This window comes from Polypterus senegalus, chromosome 9 (assembly GCF_016835505.1).
Source record: "Polypterus senegalus isolate Bchr_013 chromosome 9, ASM1683550v1, whole genome shotgun sequence".
In the NCBI taxonomy this organism is placed as follows: domain Eukaryota; kingdom Metazoa; phylum Chordata; class Cladistia; order Polypteriformes; family Polypteridae; genus Polypterus; species Polypterus senegalus.
Window position 1 is genome coordinate 40,546,867 of NC_053162.1, and position 15,375 is coordinate 40,562,241.

The 15,375-nt window shown below is 35.4% G+C and overlaps 1 protein-coding gene across 1 annotated transcript in view; it reads right to left on the reverse strand.

Annotated features, from left to right (window-relative positions):
• fhod1 (formin homology 2 domain containing 1) overlaps positions 1-15,375 on the reverse strand; it is a 196,577-nt gene that overhangs the window by 43,824 nt on the left and 137,378 nt on the right. Inside the window, 5 exon segments of the mRNA XM_039762959.1 lie at positions 4,595-4,764; positions 6,052-6,105; positions 12,661-12,684; positions 13,433-13,537; positions 14,869-14,979. Coding sequence (XP_039618893.1) covers positions 4,595-4,764; positions 6,052-6,105; positions 12,661-12,684; positions 13,433-13,537; positions 14,869-14,979 — 464 coding nt within the window.

A 15,375-nucleotide genomic window follows, 5' to 3' on the forward strand; every position in this document is an offset into this window, starting at 1 on the left:
AAAAGAAAATCAGAACACATCACACCAGTCTTAGCGTCACTACACTGGTTACCTGTGTCATTCAGAATTGACTTTAAAATTCTGCTTATGGTTTATAAAGCCTTAAATAATCTCGCCCCATCTTATCGGAATGTCTGACACCTTATATTCCAAATCGTAACCTCAGATCCTCAAATGAGTGTCTCCTTAGAATTCCAAGAACAAAACTTAAAAGAAGTGGTGAGGCGGCCTTCTGCTGTTATGCACCTAAAATCTGGAATAGCCTGCCAATAGGAATTCGCCAGGCTGATACAGTAGAGCACTTTAAAACACTGCTGAAAACACATTACTTTAACATGGCCTTTTTATAACTTCATTTTAATTTTAATTTAACTTAATCCTGATACTCTGTATGTTCAATTCATCATAATAACTATTCATGGTGGCTCTAAAATCGGTACTGACCCCTACTCTCTTTTCTGTTTCTTTTTCCGGTTTCTTTGTGGTGGTGGCCTGCGCCACCTCCACCTACTCAAAGCTTCATGATGCTCCAACAATGATGGATGGATTAAAAGGAAGAAGTCTACGTGACCATCATCATCATCATCAAGCCCTTCCGTGAGAATCCTAAATCCAAAGAGGACTGTTTCATTTATGTTAGGTAGAATGCCCAGAGGGACTGGGCGGTCTCATGGTCTGGAATCCCTACAGATTTTATTTTTCTCCGCCGTCTGGAGTTTTTGTTTTTTCTGTCCCCCCTGGCCATTGAACCTTACTCTAATTCGATGTTAATTAATGTTGATTTATTTTGTTTTATAATTGTGTCTTTCATTTTTCTATTCTTTAATATGTAAAGCACTTTGAGCTACTGCTTGTATGAAAATGTGCTATATAAATAAATGTTGTTGTTGTTGTAGATTATATTCTGTAATTACAGCCACATTAGCTCCACAAATGAGACACACGGGTTCAGTAAACATATACTCAGCCTCCCATCGGTTTTTAAAGGCTCTATTTTCAGAATCAACTTTTCTCTTCAGCATCATGTGAGCTAGCTTCGCAATAACTTGCAGCATCATAAGCTACACTTGATTAACGCGGTAAGTGTTCGGCAAGGCAGCTGAAGCGCTGCATTATGGGATCTGTAGTTTATTGTGTTACCAGCGCTTCATATACCCGGGCCATTAATAACAATAATACAGTATATAAAATGATCTCGCTGGGCGGATATAATTACACGCCGGGCGGATGTGGCCCGCGCCCTTGAGTTTGACACATATGGACTAAATAGAACTTGAAAAGATATATTTTTTCAAATGTGATCGCGCAATTCAGATAGAGTTGACGCGCACTACAGCCTGCATGCCTCAATAAGTCATCCTCCCTCGCTCTTACTTTTTACCGCTCATCTAATGAATACACTGAGTATGGCTTTACCAAAACAATCATTGATGGCGAATAAAGTATCCATTATTCGAGTATGTAGATCGGGATATATATATATACATACATATATATATATATACCGCGTATCGCAGCGGAGAAGTAGTGTGTTAAAAAAGCTAGAAAAAGAAAAGGGAACATTTTAAAAATAACGTAACATGACTGTCAATATACAGTATTTGTTTTGTGAGTGTTACTGAGTGTTGCTGTCATCAAGGATTTGATTATCATTATTTCTTTCAATCAGGTTCGTATTTGTAGGATGTGTTGTGTTCAAGTTACATTCCGTGTTTGTCAATCGTTGTAAAGATGACAGGTTTCATTCATCGATTCGTTTCTTACTGCATCAATAAACAGCTCGTCTTCTTCTTTATCTGAGACCTGACACACTGCATGCACGGGTTTTTTACACTGTCTTCCTTTAGCGGACATTGACTTTTTCCAACGTGTGCTTTGTTTCCGCAGTAGTTGGATTTATGAATGTGCTTGTATGTATCAGACGCTTCATATTTTTTGCTGCCTTTTCAATTGTTTAATTTGGTTTTGTTCAGCTCTTTGGAACTGTTGCTTTTATCTGTGCACTGCGTCAGTTCACGTGAGCCACTCGGTGTACATGCATCGAAGGTTCCCAGCTGTGCTGGTGCCATCTCGTGCTATGTCCATGGCTGTATTTAATGTTACCTTAGTCCTGGCACTTAAAACTTTCTCTCGCAGTTTCGCTGAGTTTGTGTCAAACACCACCCTGACCATCTCATCTTCCTCTCCATAAGCACAGTCCTTCACCCGTGAATATTTACCCGTGGCAGTTTGCTATTGGATTGCCGCTGACGGACGGCCTTATATGGGCAGGCACTAAATTACAAACGCCAGCGGCAGCCTGTCTATGAACTTAATTTAAAGTGTAGGTTTACATTGTGCTTTGTTTCCGAAGTAGCAGAACTCATGAATATGGTTGTATATGTCATTCGCTCGCTTCTTATTGTTTCGCTGCCTTCTCAATTATATAATGCATGTTTTCTTCAGCGCTTTTTTGAGGTCTTCCTGGTTTTCTATGTACTGCGTGATTACGTGGGAGGCGTGATGATGTCACACGAAACTCCACCCCCACGGCGTTGCAGCTCATCTCCATTACAGTAAATGTAGAAAAACTGCTTCCAGTTATGACCATTATGCGTAGAATTTCGATATAAAACCTGCCCAACTTTTGTAAGGAAGCTGTAAGGAATGAACCTGCCAAATTTCAGCCTTCCACCCACACGGGAAGTTGGATAATTAGTGATGAGTGAGTGAGTGAGTGAGGGCTTTGCCTTTTATTAGTATAGATTACGTCGGATCGTTTAACTCTTTCGATTCTATGTTGCATCACTTCTCCATGATCATAAAGTTACACCTGACCAAATTGTGTTTTTTTCGAAATTAAACTTGTCGTAGCTGTAATTGTTGCGGTAACACAGATTCTCATAGCGTATGGTTCATTATTGTTTAAATCAATGTTTTGTGCATTGAATGATGCTAATGCAAAAAGGTTATTGTAGACGCGTATATTTTGCCTGTAGTGTTTGTGGATTTCACTTTCACCAAACAACAAATCTTTTAATGCTTGCGGAAACACCTCTTCATTGGGATGCAGCAGTACTTTTCCCTGATGACAACACAAATTAGATGATCTACAAGTCTCTGACATAAACTTTAAAGCCTTACAATATCTACATACTTTTGATATATCACCTATGTCCATATATTTGATTTCTTTTTGCTGTTCCGTTATTTCATCTAGTAATAATTTCTATTTGCTTGCGCGAATATGATCTGTACTTTTTTTTTTTGATACTTTCGAATTTTAGTACTGTCATATTTTTTAACTTGCTCTGCGTTTGTATCAGGCCAAGGTTTCTTTTTGAGCCTTTCGAATACCACTGCTTTCACAATCTGTAACCTGCTCTGCACGTGTATGGCTCCAACGTTTATGAACGTTTTTATGAACTTCTACTGTGTCTTTTACTCTTTGTCTTTTATTTCTGATCCCGTTTGGACCTGCAAGGTTTTCAATTCCACTTGTTCTGGGCCGATTATTAATTTCCTTGCCTAGGTGACCGTCTCACGGGAACAGGCTTCCAATGGATGTCAGTATGACGTGACTTGACCGTGTCGCGGGAAATGAGTGTCTCTGCCTCTCTGTCTCTCTTCAGAAGATTATTTTTTTTAATAATAGAAAGATATTTCCTGCATTTATATTCATGCATGTACACACGGGCGATAGCTAAATGGCTCAAAAAAGGATAATTCCATGCCATGGGAACTTCCGCCTGGGCTTGAAGACACTTCCATTTCTGGGCTCAATAGCATCACTTCCGGTTCCGGCCTGGATGACATTTCCCCTGTCCGGCTTTGAAACCTCCATGTTTTGTCGGTCTTGCCATTTCTGTTTTGGATTAATGTCTGTTAAGACTTTTGAACAAACCTTTTCTTTTTTAACAGCCTATTTTCAAGTATACAGGTGGCTGCCCCGAAACTTTTTTGCTGTGTTGTTTGAACCATTTCACAAATATACAGTATATATACATATATAGTATTAGAAAGTAAAAGTAAAAAATAATACATATCAATTTCATGATAGAGAAGCTACAATATGAAACAAAATTACAATATCTCTTATTAATGAATCAAACGGCTTCTAAACAATGAACGATGCTGAATGATAAGGTATGTAAAAAGTAATGAATGGAAGGCACCTTTCAGAAGCCTAATCTAGCATACTGCTTTAGAAGAACTGCAAATGCCAAACTATCATCATATTCTAAAAACCACTCTCTGGTGGCTAAGTAAATCATCGATGAGCGATACTGTAGTGCAATTCAATTACACTATGTTTATTCAGTTAATGAAAAGTAGTGTTAAAGATAGAAGGGGTTCTATTAAAAAACATTTTAAATAGTAACAGCAAAAATATCAACAGTAATAATAATAATAATAATAATAATAATACTACTACTATTTTAATTACTGGTAGTAGATATTGTATCTTAGGTAGCTTATAAAAGCAAACTATAACACATTTAATGTTTAATGGTATCAACCTTTAGCACCAGGAAGCCAGAATAATTGCTAAACAGATCATTTTTCCTTACGTCTCAGATGTTTATGTCAAAAATCAACAGTTTATGTGTTTTACCTTCATCAGAAGGAGCTGCTCTGCTGGTTTCCTTAGGTGATGAGACAATAATCTCTGGTGAGACAGCTTCCTCTGTGGCACAAGAGATATTCTGCTTCTCTTTAGTGAATGCTCTCTTTATAGCCTCCCTTCCCCGATGTGTGGCTACAAGGTTTTGAAGAAATCGATTTCTGTAAAATGTCCAAACAAAACAAATAAGTGTGTGTCTGAGATTGATTTTAACTCCTCCACCATAGCTGTCTTAGTCAGGCAGTCTTTGAACAGGAACCCAGATACTCAATGGATTACTGTCTTCAGACTAAGTGAAGAAAACAGGTCAAAAAAAAAAAAAAATCATAGCATTTTTTTTTATTAGTTATTTCCTAAAACAGGACTTGATGGATAGATTATATTTTTTATATATGTATATAACCATCTTCATTTCAAAACACACACTATCCCAGTCACCATGTGAAAAGCCACAATCAACAGATAGGCATCTCCCCTTGTAACTCACCAATCACCTCTATACAGAGCAATTAAGCCTCTCTAAAGGCTACCCAAGTCTAGATTGTTACCAACAGTCCACTAGTATGTACTGTTATCTATATTTAGTCATGTGGCAAGGCAGGAACAAATTTACAATGCAATTTGGAATACATAATTCCACTTTGCCAATTATACCTGCCTTTTCATGATCTGTCTACATATTTTATAAAGACAGATAAAGGGTTGTGTTTCGCCTAGAGGCATATTGGGGTATGCATTAATGCCAATTTGAGGTTTAGGCACTGAGACGGAGAAACAAAATGGACAAGATTTTCCCACTCTCCAATTATATGCTGTCTGTAAGCCTAAGTGTGTACCTGGAAAGCAAAAATTAAAATATATCGTTGGATGCCTTGTTATTAAATGCTATAGATTATGCAACAGAAAAACAGAACAAGACACCTATAATATCCTTATTTTATAAAAACATGCTGCTTACAAAAGATTGTCACAGGGCAACAGTGATACTTGTATCCTGTTGTAAATTTAAATCTACATATAAAGTTTTTAACTGAGTGACAAAAGTAGCAGAAATCACTAGTAGGTACCTATCATATATAATCTGAAATCATGAAGTTCTGTAAAATGAGATTTTAGCCAAGGTGGGATATTTTCAGTGCATCATGTTTACACATTGAGAACAATCCATGGCTTCCAGAGTCAATCACTCCTGGTTTAAAATACAGCAAACATATACAGTGAAATGTCTGAAAACTTTAGAACACTTATATAAATGAGTGAGATGAGTAATAATGTAAACCAGATTTACTGAACTTATTTTCAGCTTCACTGAGGAGAGAGGATGAAAACTACTACAGCCACATACTTGATGATTTATTGGTAACAATATGAGAAAATGCACCAACACCACAGCACCCATAGGGCTTAATAGCCACCTCATGCACCAGCACTGAAGCTACAATACTTACTCAAACCTTCTCAACACGGGTTTGTCCATATTTACCGGGCAAACCTCCTCCATCCTGAGAAAAAGACATGGCATGGAAATGGTTTGCTAACAGGTAAAGGTCAACATGGAAATACAAAAATGGCAATTCAATTCCTAGTAACCGAAGGCATGGTCAAGAACAAAACAGTACCATTCAGTTTTTAATAAAACTAGCTTCCTGGAAAGTCAATATACTGCACAAACTGGCAGCATTAAATATACACTATAATATAAATTCTGATTGAAAAGCCAACACCTGTAAAATATGCAGGCTTTCAAAAATGATATAATTTCATATAGCTATATATTTGAATTATAGGGCAGTATGTTATACTATATTCCCTTACACTAAAGACATAGTTGACTGGGTACTGGGCATGAAACTTCAAGACCATATGTTTATATCCACTACTGATCAGACACACCAATGCAGAACTCCAGATGTCAAAAAAACATGTTGGATACTGTGACTATTTTTTTTGTCTAAATACTGTACATTGGCCTCACAAGGTGAACATGATTTACTAGATAAGCTAAAAGCACTGCTATGTCTGTACATTTTATTTATCTATTTTTTTTTTATAAAACACTGCCTGTAAAGCGCATACTTCACTAAATTAAGAAATATGGAAAGCTGATAAAGCTAAATACATTTTCTATGCATTTCCTAGTAACAGTCTCCTTAAATCTGCTGCTAACTCAACAAGATGAAAGGTACAGCAGACAAAATGAAATTCATTTTCTCTCTCTTTCATCAGGCTCCCTGTAACCGGTTACAAAATTCTCAAATGAAACTTAAAAAAGGAGAACTAAAGAGCTGTGATGCTTTTTGATCTTTATTTCAATCTAATTAGTACTTCATCTAATGTAACAGATTACCTGTAGTGAAAATTTTTGCTCTGTACTGAAAAGGAGACTATTTCAATCTTACATTACAGAATTAAAATGTACCCCTTTAATAAATTAAAGTTGTATTTAAATTTAATCTACGACACGCATCTTATTCTTACACTAAACTAGCTTTTGCAGAGTTAATAAGGCTACTGTTTTGGCTGCATTGTGCCGATTATACTCCTACTTTACCAAGCTTAATTGTAAAAGAATTTTGCTTGGTTATAAACTGAAACAGTGCTTTCTACAAAAAAAGAGGATCAATTTGAAGATTACCGTTATACTGGACAATATTCAAACCTTTTGTCATTGTACATTACAGAGTAATTGCTGGCTGGTTGACAGTTAATCAACAGCACAATTTGTATACAACTCTCAAAATCAAAAATATTTCCCTTGATTTATGTAATTTCATTACTTACTACTGTATAAAGAGCCATACTTCAATCAGTTGTTCCAGGAGTAGGGGTTTGGGGGTGAATGAAGATATGGGTGAAAAAGACAAAGCAAAAGAGCGGTATAACACAAACATATTTCAGACTGGGTTATAATTGCAGTAGAATTACATACAAGCTGGAAAATTGGCAGAAGGTTAAAATGCAGAATACTGGGAAACCTTGCATCCTGCCCTGTTTAAAAGTCATTTGCATATGAGAAGATAGAAAAGGATAATCAATTTATGTCACTCCATGGCCAAAAGTGAGCAGTGACAGATATTTGCCATCTCTGCAGGCTGTTTTACTTTTGTTTTAAACTTTGAACAAAGGTTATGTCATGCTCTTAGTCAATTAATACTGATTGAGGAATTGCTTTCATCTGGATTTAACATTTATTTAAAATGCTCTAACAACTAACACATTTTAACATAGACCTGGCACCCAGGTCTAGTTCTAACTATTATCATAGTCCATGGAATCAATGGAAATATAATTTAGGATATAAAACCTTTCATCACTGGAAGATCTCTGAAGGCAAAACATATTATGAACTTTTACCATCTAATTGGAGCACATATGCTTGAACAGGAATGGTCAATTGTTTATCTTTTATTAGTGAAAAGTACCATTTCATGTGTAATCAGTGCAACACATGGCAGGCCCATCCCCTAACTACTGCCATAGTGATTCTTGGGTTTGGAATTTTTTCACATCTCTTCTCTGGTGATTTATATGAAAATGGTTCATTTTAGGCTACAATTATTTCAAAGCTTCCACATAAAAGCGTACTTTTTCCTGTTAAATGATAGAAAGCCATGATGGTTCTATTTTAACAGCAGATTGTGTTTAAAAATATAAAAGTCACAACACCTATTACAGAAAAGAAACATCAGTATGCTCTACATACCACTTCTTTCCTCAATGTCTTAAGCTTCACATTTCTTCTTTAATGGTAAAAAAAGCTGATTAAAGGATTATAAAAAGGACCTCACTCTTAAAATGGTCACATTCTGTATTCTGAAGCTTAACTGCTGCACAAAACACATCTGTTTTTACCACAGAAAAAAATGCCAAGATAGGACTGCAATAGAAAATGAGTAATAAAAAGAATGTGGATATTCTTCACATGTGGCAGATCACAGCAGTACCATCTCTAAAGGAAAGGAGGCAAACTGTCTATTTGTGCCTAAGCCAGCATCAGAGGGCCCACAGAAACTGCTGAGTACAGTATTGAAAGAAAGCCAAGAATTAAAATATGAAGACTCAAACAATAAAAGTAAGCAGTTCCTCTGATGCAACAAACAGAGAAGTCATTTGTGAAAAGGAACTTTTATTGAAATTGTTACATTAATTAGAAAGAGCATTTGGGTGGTCTTAAAAATCATGCTGTAATAGTAAAGAATGTGGTCTATCAGAATCAATAGCTGATTAGAGAAAGTTTTCCAATTTGTATGTATTATTATTCTCTGTATCTGTGCAGCAGCAATAATGGTTACAATGGTACCTGTCAAGGGGTGGGATATGCAACATTAGACAGCAAATAAACAGTCGGCTCTTGAAGGTGATGTGTTGGAAATAGGAAAAATCGGCACATGCAAGGATCTGAGAAACTTTGACAAAGGCCAAATTGTGGTTTCTAGATGACTGGATCAGAGCATCTCCAGAATGGCAATGTCTTGTGGGGTGTTCCCGATATGCAGTGGTCAGTGCCTACCAAAAGTGGTGCAAGGAAGAACTACCAGTGAATCTGCAACTGGGTCATAGGCGCCCAAGGCCCAATGATGCACATAGGGATCAAAGGCCTGCCCATTTTCTCCAGTACCACAGAAGAGGTACTCCTGCAAGCATTGAAGCTTGCTGTGTATGAGGCTGCATAGCTGACCTGTATAAATGCCAATGCCGACTCCTGTCCACAATCAAAAGCACCTACAATAGGCATATCAGTGTCAGAACTGGACCATGGAGCAATGGAAGGAGGAGGCCTTGTTTGATGAATCACTTTTTTTTTCTTTCTTTTTTTTAGATCATGCAAATGGCAGGGTGTGTTGGTAGGAAGCCAGCAGAAGCAGTATAATGCTCTGGTCAATGTTCTGGCGGGAAACCTTGGGTCCTAGTATTCATGGGGATGTTACTTTCACACGAACCACCTACCTAAAGATTGTTGCAGACCACATACACCCCTTCAAGGCAACAGTGTTCCTTGATGGCAGCATCCTGTTTCAGCAGGGTAATATTCCCAAAAACACTAACAAAAGCATTCAGGAATGGTTTGAGGAACATGACAAAGAGTTCAAGGTGTTGAATTTGTCTCCAAATTCTCTAGGCCTCAATTCGCTTGTGCATATCTTTAGGATGTGATGGAAAAACTGATCCATGAGGATCCCACATTGCAACATAAAGGACTTAAAGGATCTGCTGCTAACAAGTGTTTTTCTAGTTTTAAAATACTGTACTTTTTAGTTTAAGTTTTAATTAATTTTTTTCCCCCATTTTCTAATTTTTGTTTTTATTTTGCTTTTTATTCCGTTTTTATTTTGTCTTTGTTTTTTAAAAATTAACTTTTAGTTATGGAAACAATTCTATTAGCTTGATATTGTACACCAAAATGTCCACAAGGACAAAGTTTTCGAAGTGGAAAAGCACAGCTTCCTTTATAGTTGTCAAATCATATATCCTTCATGTTGTACTTGTCAATTTAATACATAAAATTTTACTATCTCAGACAGAACTCAGAGTGACAAAATTCTCATGTTTCTCAGTTTTCTCATGATAATGTGACATTTGAAGTCTCCCAGTATAATAAAAAAATAAGAAACAACAAATGTACTCTGATGTCATTTGTTACTTTAACCTGGAAACAGGTTTAAACAAATCGTTATTTATTTTCAAAAATACTTACATTTTTATTTATGAGATTCTGTTTGAGAGCAGTAAGATCAACACACACATATGCTCTTATTTTATATTTATTTTTGGTATTTCATGATGCTGACTATATGCCATCTACCAATTTCAAAATTTTTAAAAATGTATTTTTTCAGGAAATTGTAACTTTAATTATTTTTTGAAATACTATCTTCATCACCATGTCAACAATGTTGATATAAGTAATTGCAGAAACAGACATGCAAAATGTTCCATGTACTGTATATACTGCCGTTTTACAGGCATATTATTTATATTAAACAAAAATCTGTTATAGCAATATCTTACACCATTCACTCAAGAAGCAACATGTAATACCAGGGAATCTCCCTGTGAATCTAAACTAGGAGAGCATAATTTAACTATGTATGTAGGAATAAACATTTTTTGGGATGTGAGAGTGTTTAATGACACACTTCTAATATTCAGCTAAATAATGTATGAAAGTTATGCACAGTCAGTCCACATAAGCATATGCAAACTTCATATAGACACTAACCAGGTTAGCAGTTAAACCTGAACTCATGGCACTTGTACAGTAATAATAATAAGAATACAAATACATTTTATTTATTCCCATGCTGAATAAGCTTCACAAATATTTAAAGGAATACAAAAGGGATAAAAGCAAAAAATTACATTAACATAGAATGCAAACTAATATCAAACACTAATAATACATATCTGAACGTCAAACTTCTAAATCAGATTAAGAAACAAGTAAGAACAAAAGCAAAGAAGAAAACCACAAACAAATAACATAATGTGTGTAGGATTATGTAAGAATATAAATGTTGATTACAATCATCCAAAACAATAAGCAATAATGAAGAAAGGGTAAGAGTGGATTTTGTTATCAGTTTTACAGCCATATACTGCAAAGAGATTAGCCATTCAATTGCTATTCATTTGTTCAGATGGAGTTGCCTTATGCGTAAATGCAATGTGCAGTAAATCAGACAGTTATAATACTTTACTATTACTAAGCCATCTGTTAAGCACAGCAATGTTGAATAAAGAAGTTTATTTCAATATAGAGCAGATTTGATACATTATTCTTATTAAAATAAACCCTAAGCAGGATGGTGCACATCAGAATTAAGAATGCTGATTAGCTCCCAAGCACTGCCTGGGGATGTCACAACCCTGTCAAAAAACTTTGCAGTGCCGAGGCATTCTAAATATATCAAGATAACTGCAGTCTGTCATTTGCTTTTGATTGAGAATTTCAAATAGAGACCATTCATTACGACAGAGTAAAAGGAACATGCTTCGTGACACTGCACCACCCAAGTTAAAACATCAGTAGTAATAACTTCATTAAAACTAAATGTACAAGTGTATCAGCAGCTTGTCTGGTAACACTGACTACAAGTTAATCATCTGCCTAATTTGTTACTACAATGGTACCACCTTCATACAAGTAAAAAAAAAAAAAAATCAAAAATTCTTAGGCACATAATACATTTTTTTCCTAGTCTAAAAATTGGCTGAATTTGAAGCTAAGTGAGCTTGTCAAATTCTCCATGGCTCTAATTTTCAAAGTATTTAACAGTATCATCCAAGGTAACTAACATGTGTCATATTTAAGCATCTTTTTCTTGAACTTTGGTGAAATCTACCTGCAACTCAATGGCAACAGGACATTTGTGACCAATGGTTAACTATGGCCAGTGAAATCCACAGAATAAGTCACAGACAAGTAATGAGGCTCTCAGTACTTTCTCTCCAAGCCTGTAAGATGCCTGAAATTACCAATGAATTTATCATGGAGTACTTACACATGCACATAAATATATGCTCATCACTAAACTAATACGACTTACTATGACTCCCTGGTTTTAAATAATTTTAATAAATATACCAACAACTGCACTCTCACATGAACATTATGCACAAAGACAACAGTGTGGAAAATCAAGATTACAATTACAAAAACTAGATTTGTTTTCATTTTTATTTTGTCATTTTCAATTTAGATCTGGTTTTTAGTCTGAGAATAACACTGCTGCTAACAGCTTGGTGCCAGATACCACACAATATTGGGTAGGTGGTTTTAAACGTTGTGCCTGATTGGTGTGTATATTTAAAAAAAATGTACACTTGAATAGACTTTTCATCAAATGTAAACAGGTTTTTAGCAGTGAACAAATTAAAAAGAAAAACTCAGTTTTCAATTGCTGTTTGCATTTTTGAGATTTTAATGATTCTCTGTATTGTTTTCAGCTTGAATTAAATTGGCATATAATTGACAGTCAAAGACCATGCACTGCAATACTACAGTTATCAGAATTGCCCTATTGTTCTATTAGCAATGCTGGTACAGTATTACTTACCAAACTGAGTCTGTTTCATCCAGTCTACACAAGGAAAGGAGTTTGAAGCAGACATATATATTTTGCAGGACAATAGAAAAGGAAGAGATTAGAATATTGGCAAAGAAGAATAAATGGCTTGGGAAGAAAAGTTGTATCAGTTAAAAGCAAGATTTAGAAAGACAGAAACATTGCGGTTCATTCAGAAAGGAATTTTAAGTGTGAAGCATAAGACAGGAACCATAAGCACTCTAACAATGGCGTTTCTTTGAACATACAAACCAGCACAAAAAAGGATGATAAACCTGCTGCTTTACTAGGTCTTCTTGTAATCTATACATTGTTATGCCTATAGGCAACAATCAAATGTTAATTGTGCCAACTTAATGGGAGGCAAAACCTGCCTTTAGGGAAGCATCTTAGGAAATCGTTTTCATGTAAACTCTAGAAGTCCAGAAATGTTAAATATTTTTTTATGACTGATGTGTTAAAAAAGTGTTAATGGCTGGACTTGCTGTCTTCTTAGGTTAGTGGACCAAAGCTCCAATGTTAAACTAGAACACTGAATTTCTTTACAAATGGATAAAATACAAGGTAAAAATAATTGATGAATCACACCAAGTATCTGACAGAAACATTTACATCAGCCCTTGTATAGCATTAATTAATGTTAACCTTTGTTTGCAGCAGTTATCCCTATTTAGAGAAGTTTTACTTTTATATATGTAGCTTTCAAAGTGAATAATATATGTATTATAATTCTGAAGCATGAACCCAAGCATGAAAGACTTACTTGAAAATACTCTTTTCACCACTTTTTGCATTCTCCTCTGATGAAGGATTAGCTGGGGGAGAGTCTGGTTTGTCCACAGGAGGGGATAAATCCCTTAGTACAGAGCTGCAAAAAAAGAGGAGATCTCTGTAAGTCATGGAGGGAACTTTATTCCAGCTCAATCAGTCCATTAGTTTAAATAATCAATCTTGCAGTCTTTAGAAAAAATATAGCTGTGGCATGTTCCTACAGTCAGAAGCATTCTCAGCAACACCAGAGAGTCCTCATTTTGTTTCTCCAACTATTTAAGTAAATATCCAATAGGAAGATGATGGAATTTTGTACATTATACATTGTAGTAACCATACCATTCAGAATTAACTGTACAGGAAAACACTTAGTACAAAATACAAATCAACCCAGGTGCAGTTAAACTCACATATCCTCACAAAATATCCTCAGTGTTACAAAGTGTCTTGCTATATATAATAAGCACCATCGAAATGTACTTTAGAAGCTACTGCTCTCTAGCATAATTGTTAGCTCATCCTGAATTTCTTTTCAATGGGACATAGGATAGTCAGGATAATTCCAAGTCCCTGTTTAAATTAAACTTATATATCTTTAGGATGTAGAAGACAAAGCAAACCCTTATTGAATGTTTGTGTTAATAAGTACAGAATATTGGTATAAAGTGTAATGAACAAGACTAAAATCCAACCTCTCTCTCTGAAGCTGTAAAGTAGCATCACTTACCACTACACCACCTGATATTTTAAATGCAAGGGATTTTTTGCACATAATCTCTATACCAATTCACTTAAATTATAATAAAAAGCAGACACCAACCAAACCAACTGTTAAACGAAAGTCTTAAAAATAAACAAACATTCCGTCACAATATCTGAAAAAGCATAATTTATAACCAGATTATAAAAAGATCAGCAAAATTACAGCAAAGGCTTGATCTGTACAGTATTTTTGTTGGCTTTACACATGCTAATAAAAATAAGAACTACTAGTCAATGCATACATTTAATTTTATAGCCCTGTGCCCACCCTGTTGTCCCAGGACAAAGAAGAACTTGCATCCAAATGACATTTCAAACCTTCAACCACATCAAAATGACACCACCATAGTAGAAAACATTTCCAGCGTAACAGGTATTTTTTCCCCTTTGTTGACCCAACAAGAAAAGGATGATGACTACAAGTGAAAAAGCACTGGAATTCCTAAAATTTGGGAACAATGTCTCAATTATATTGTTTTAAAAAATGGAATGCAATGATAAATTAGTTTGTTTGGCTGTTTATAAAGGAGAAACAAAACCTAAAACACAAAGAAAGATTAAACTGAAAAGGCTATATGTGCTAAACACTCTGCTAAATGATTAATATACTTCAAATAAATATGATTTGGGTATGCACAACAGTAATGAAACAAATGGAATACAAACCTAGCAGCCACTGCAGTACTGCCTGCTACTAAAGATTCTTGTCTTCTGGCTAAACTGACAGGTACCACAAAATGACTGACAAATGAATGCCCACTGCTTGGGAGACTTGGGCTATGAGAAGAAAATTTGGTTTTAGAACAGAAAACATTATTTGAAAAGCTGAATGGGATGCTTGTGCTAATCTGCATAAGTCATGAAGATGAAGCTTCTGCAGAGATCAATGGCAAGTGAAATCATGCAACCCAAGTCAAGCACACGATTCCAGTTAGTAGAATAACCTATGCAAAGTCAGGAGACTGACATATCTGAACTAGTTTGTTTCATTCATGGTTCAATTCGGTTTGTACTTTGATAAATACAGAATTAAGGATTGATTAAATAAATAAATAACTAAGTAGATGGATAAATAAAGGCTCCAAGTGAAAAACAGCTAGGTACCCCACCCACTTTCATGTCTTTGTGTTTTGCCAAATTTGGAACTGTATCTTATCTTCATGCACAAATGTT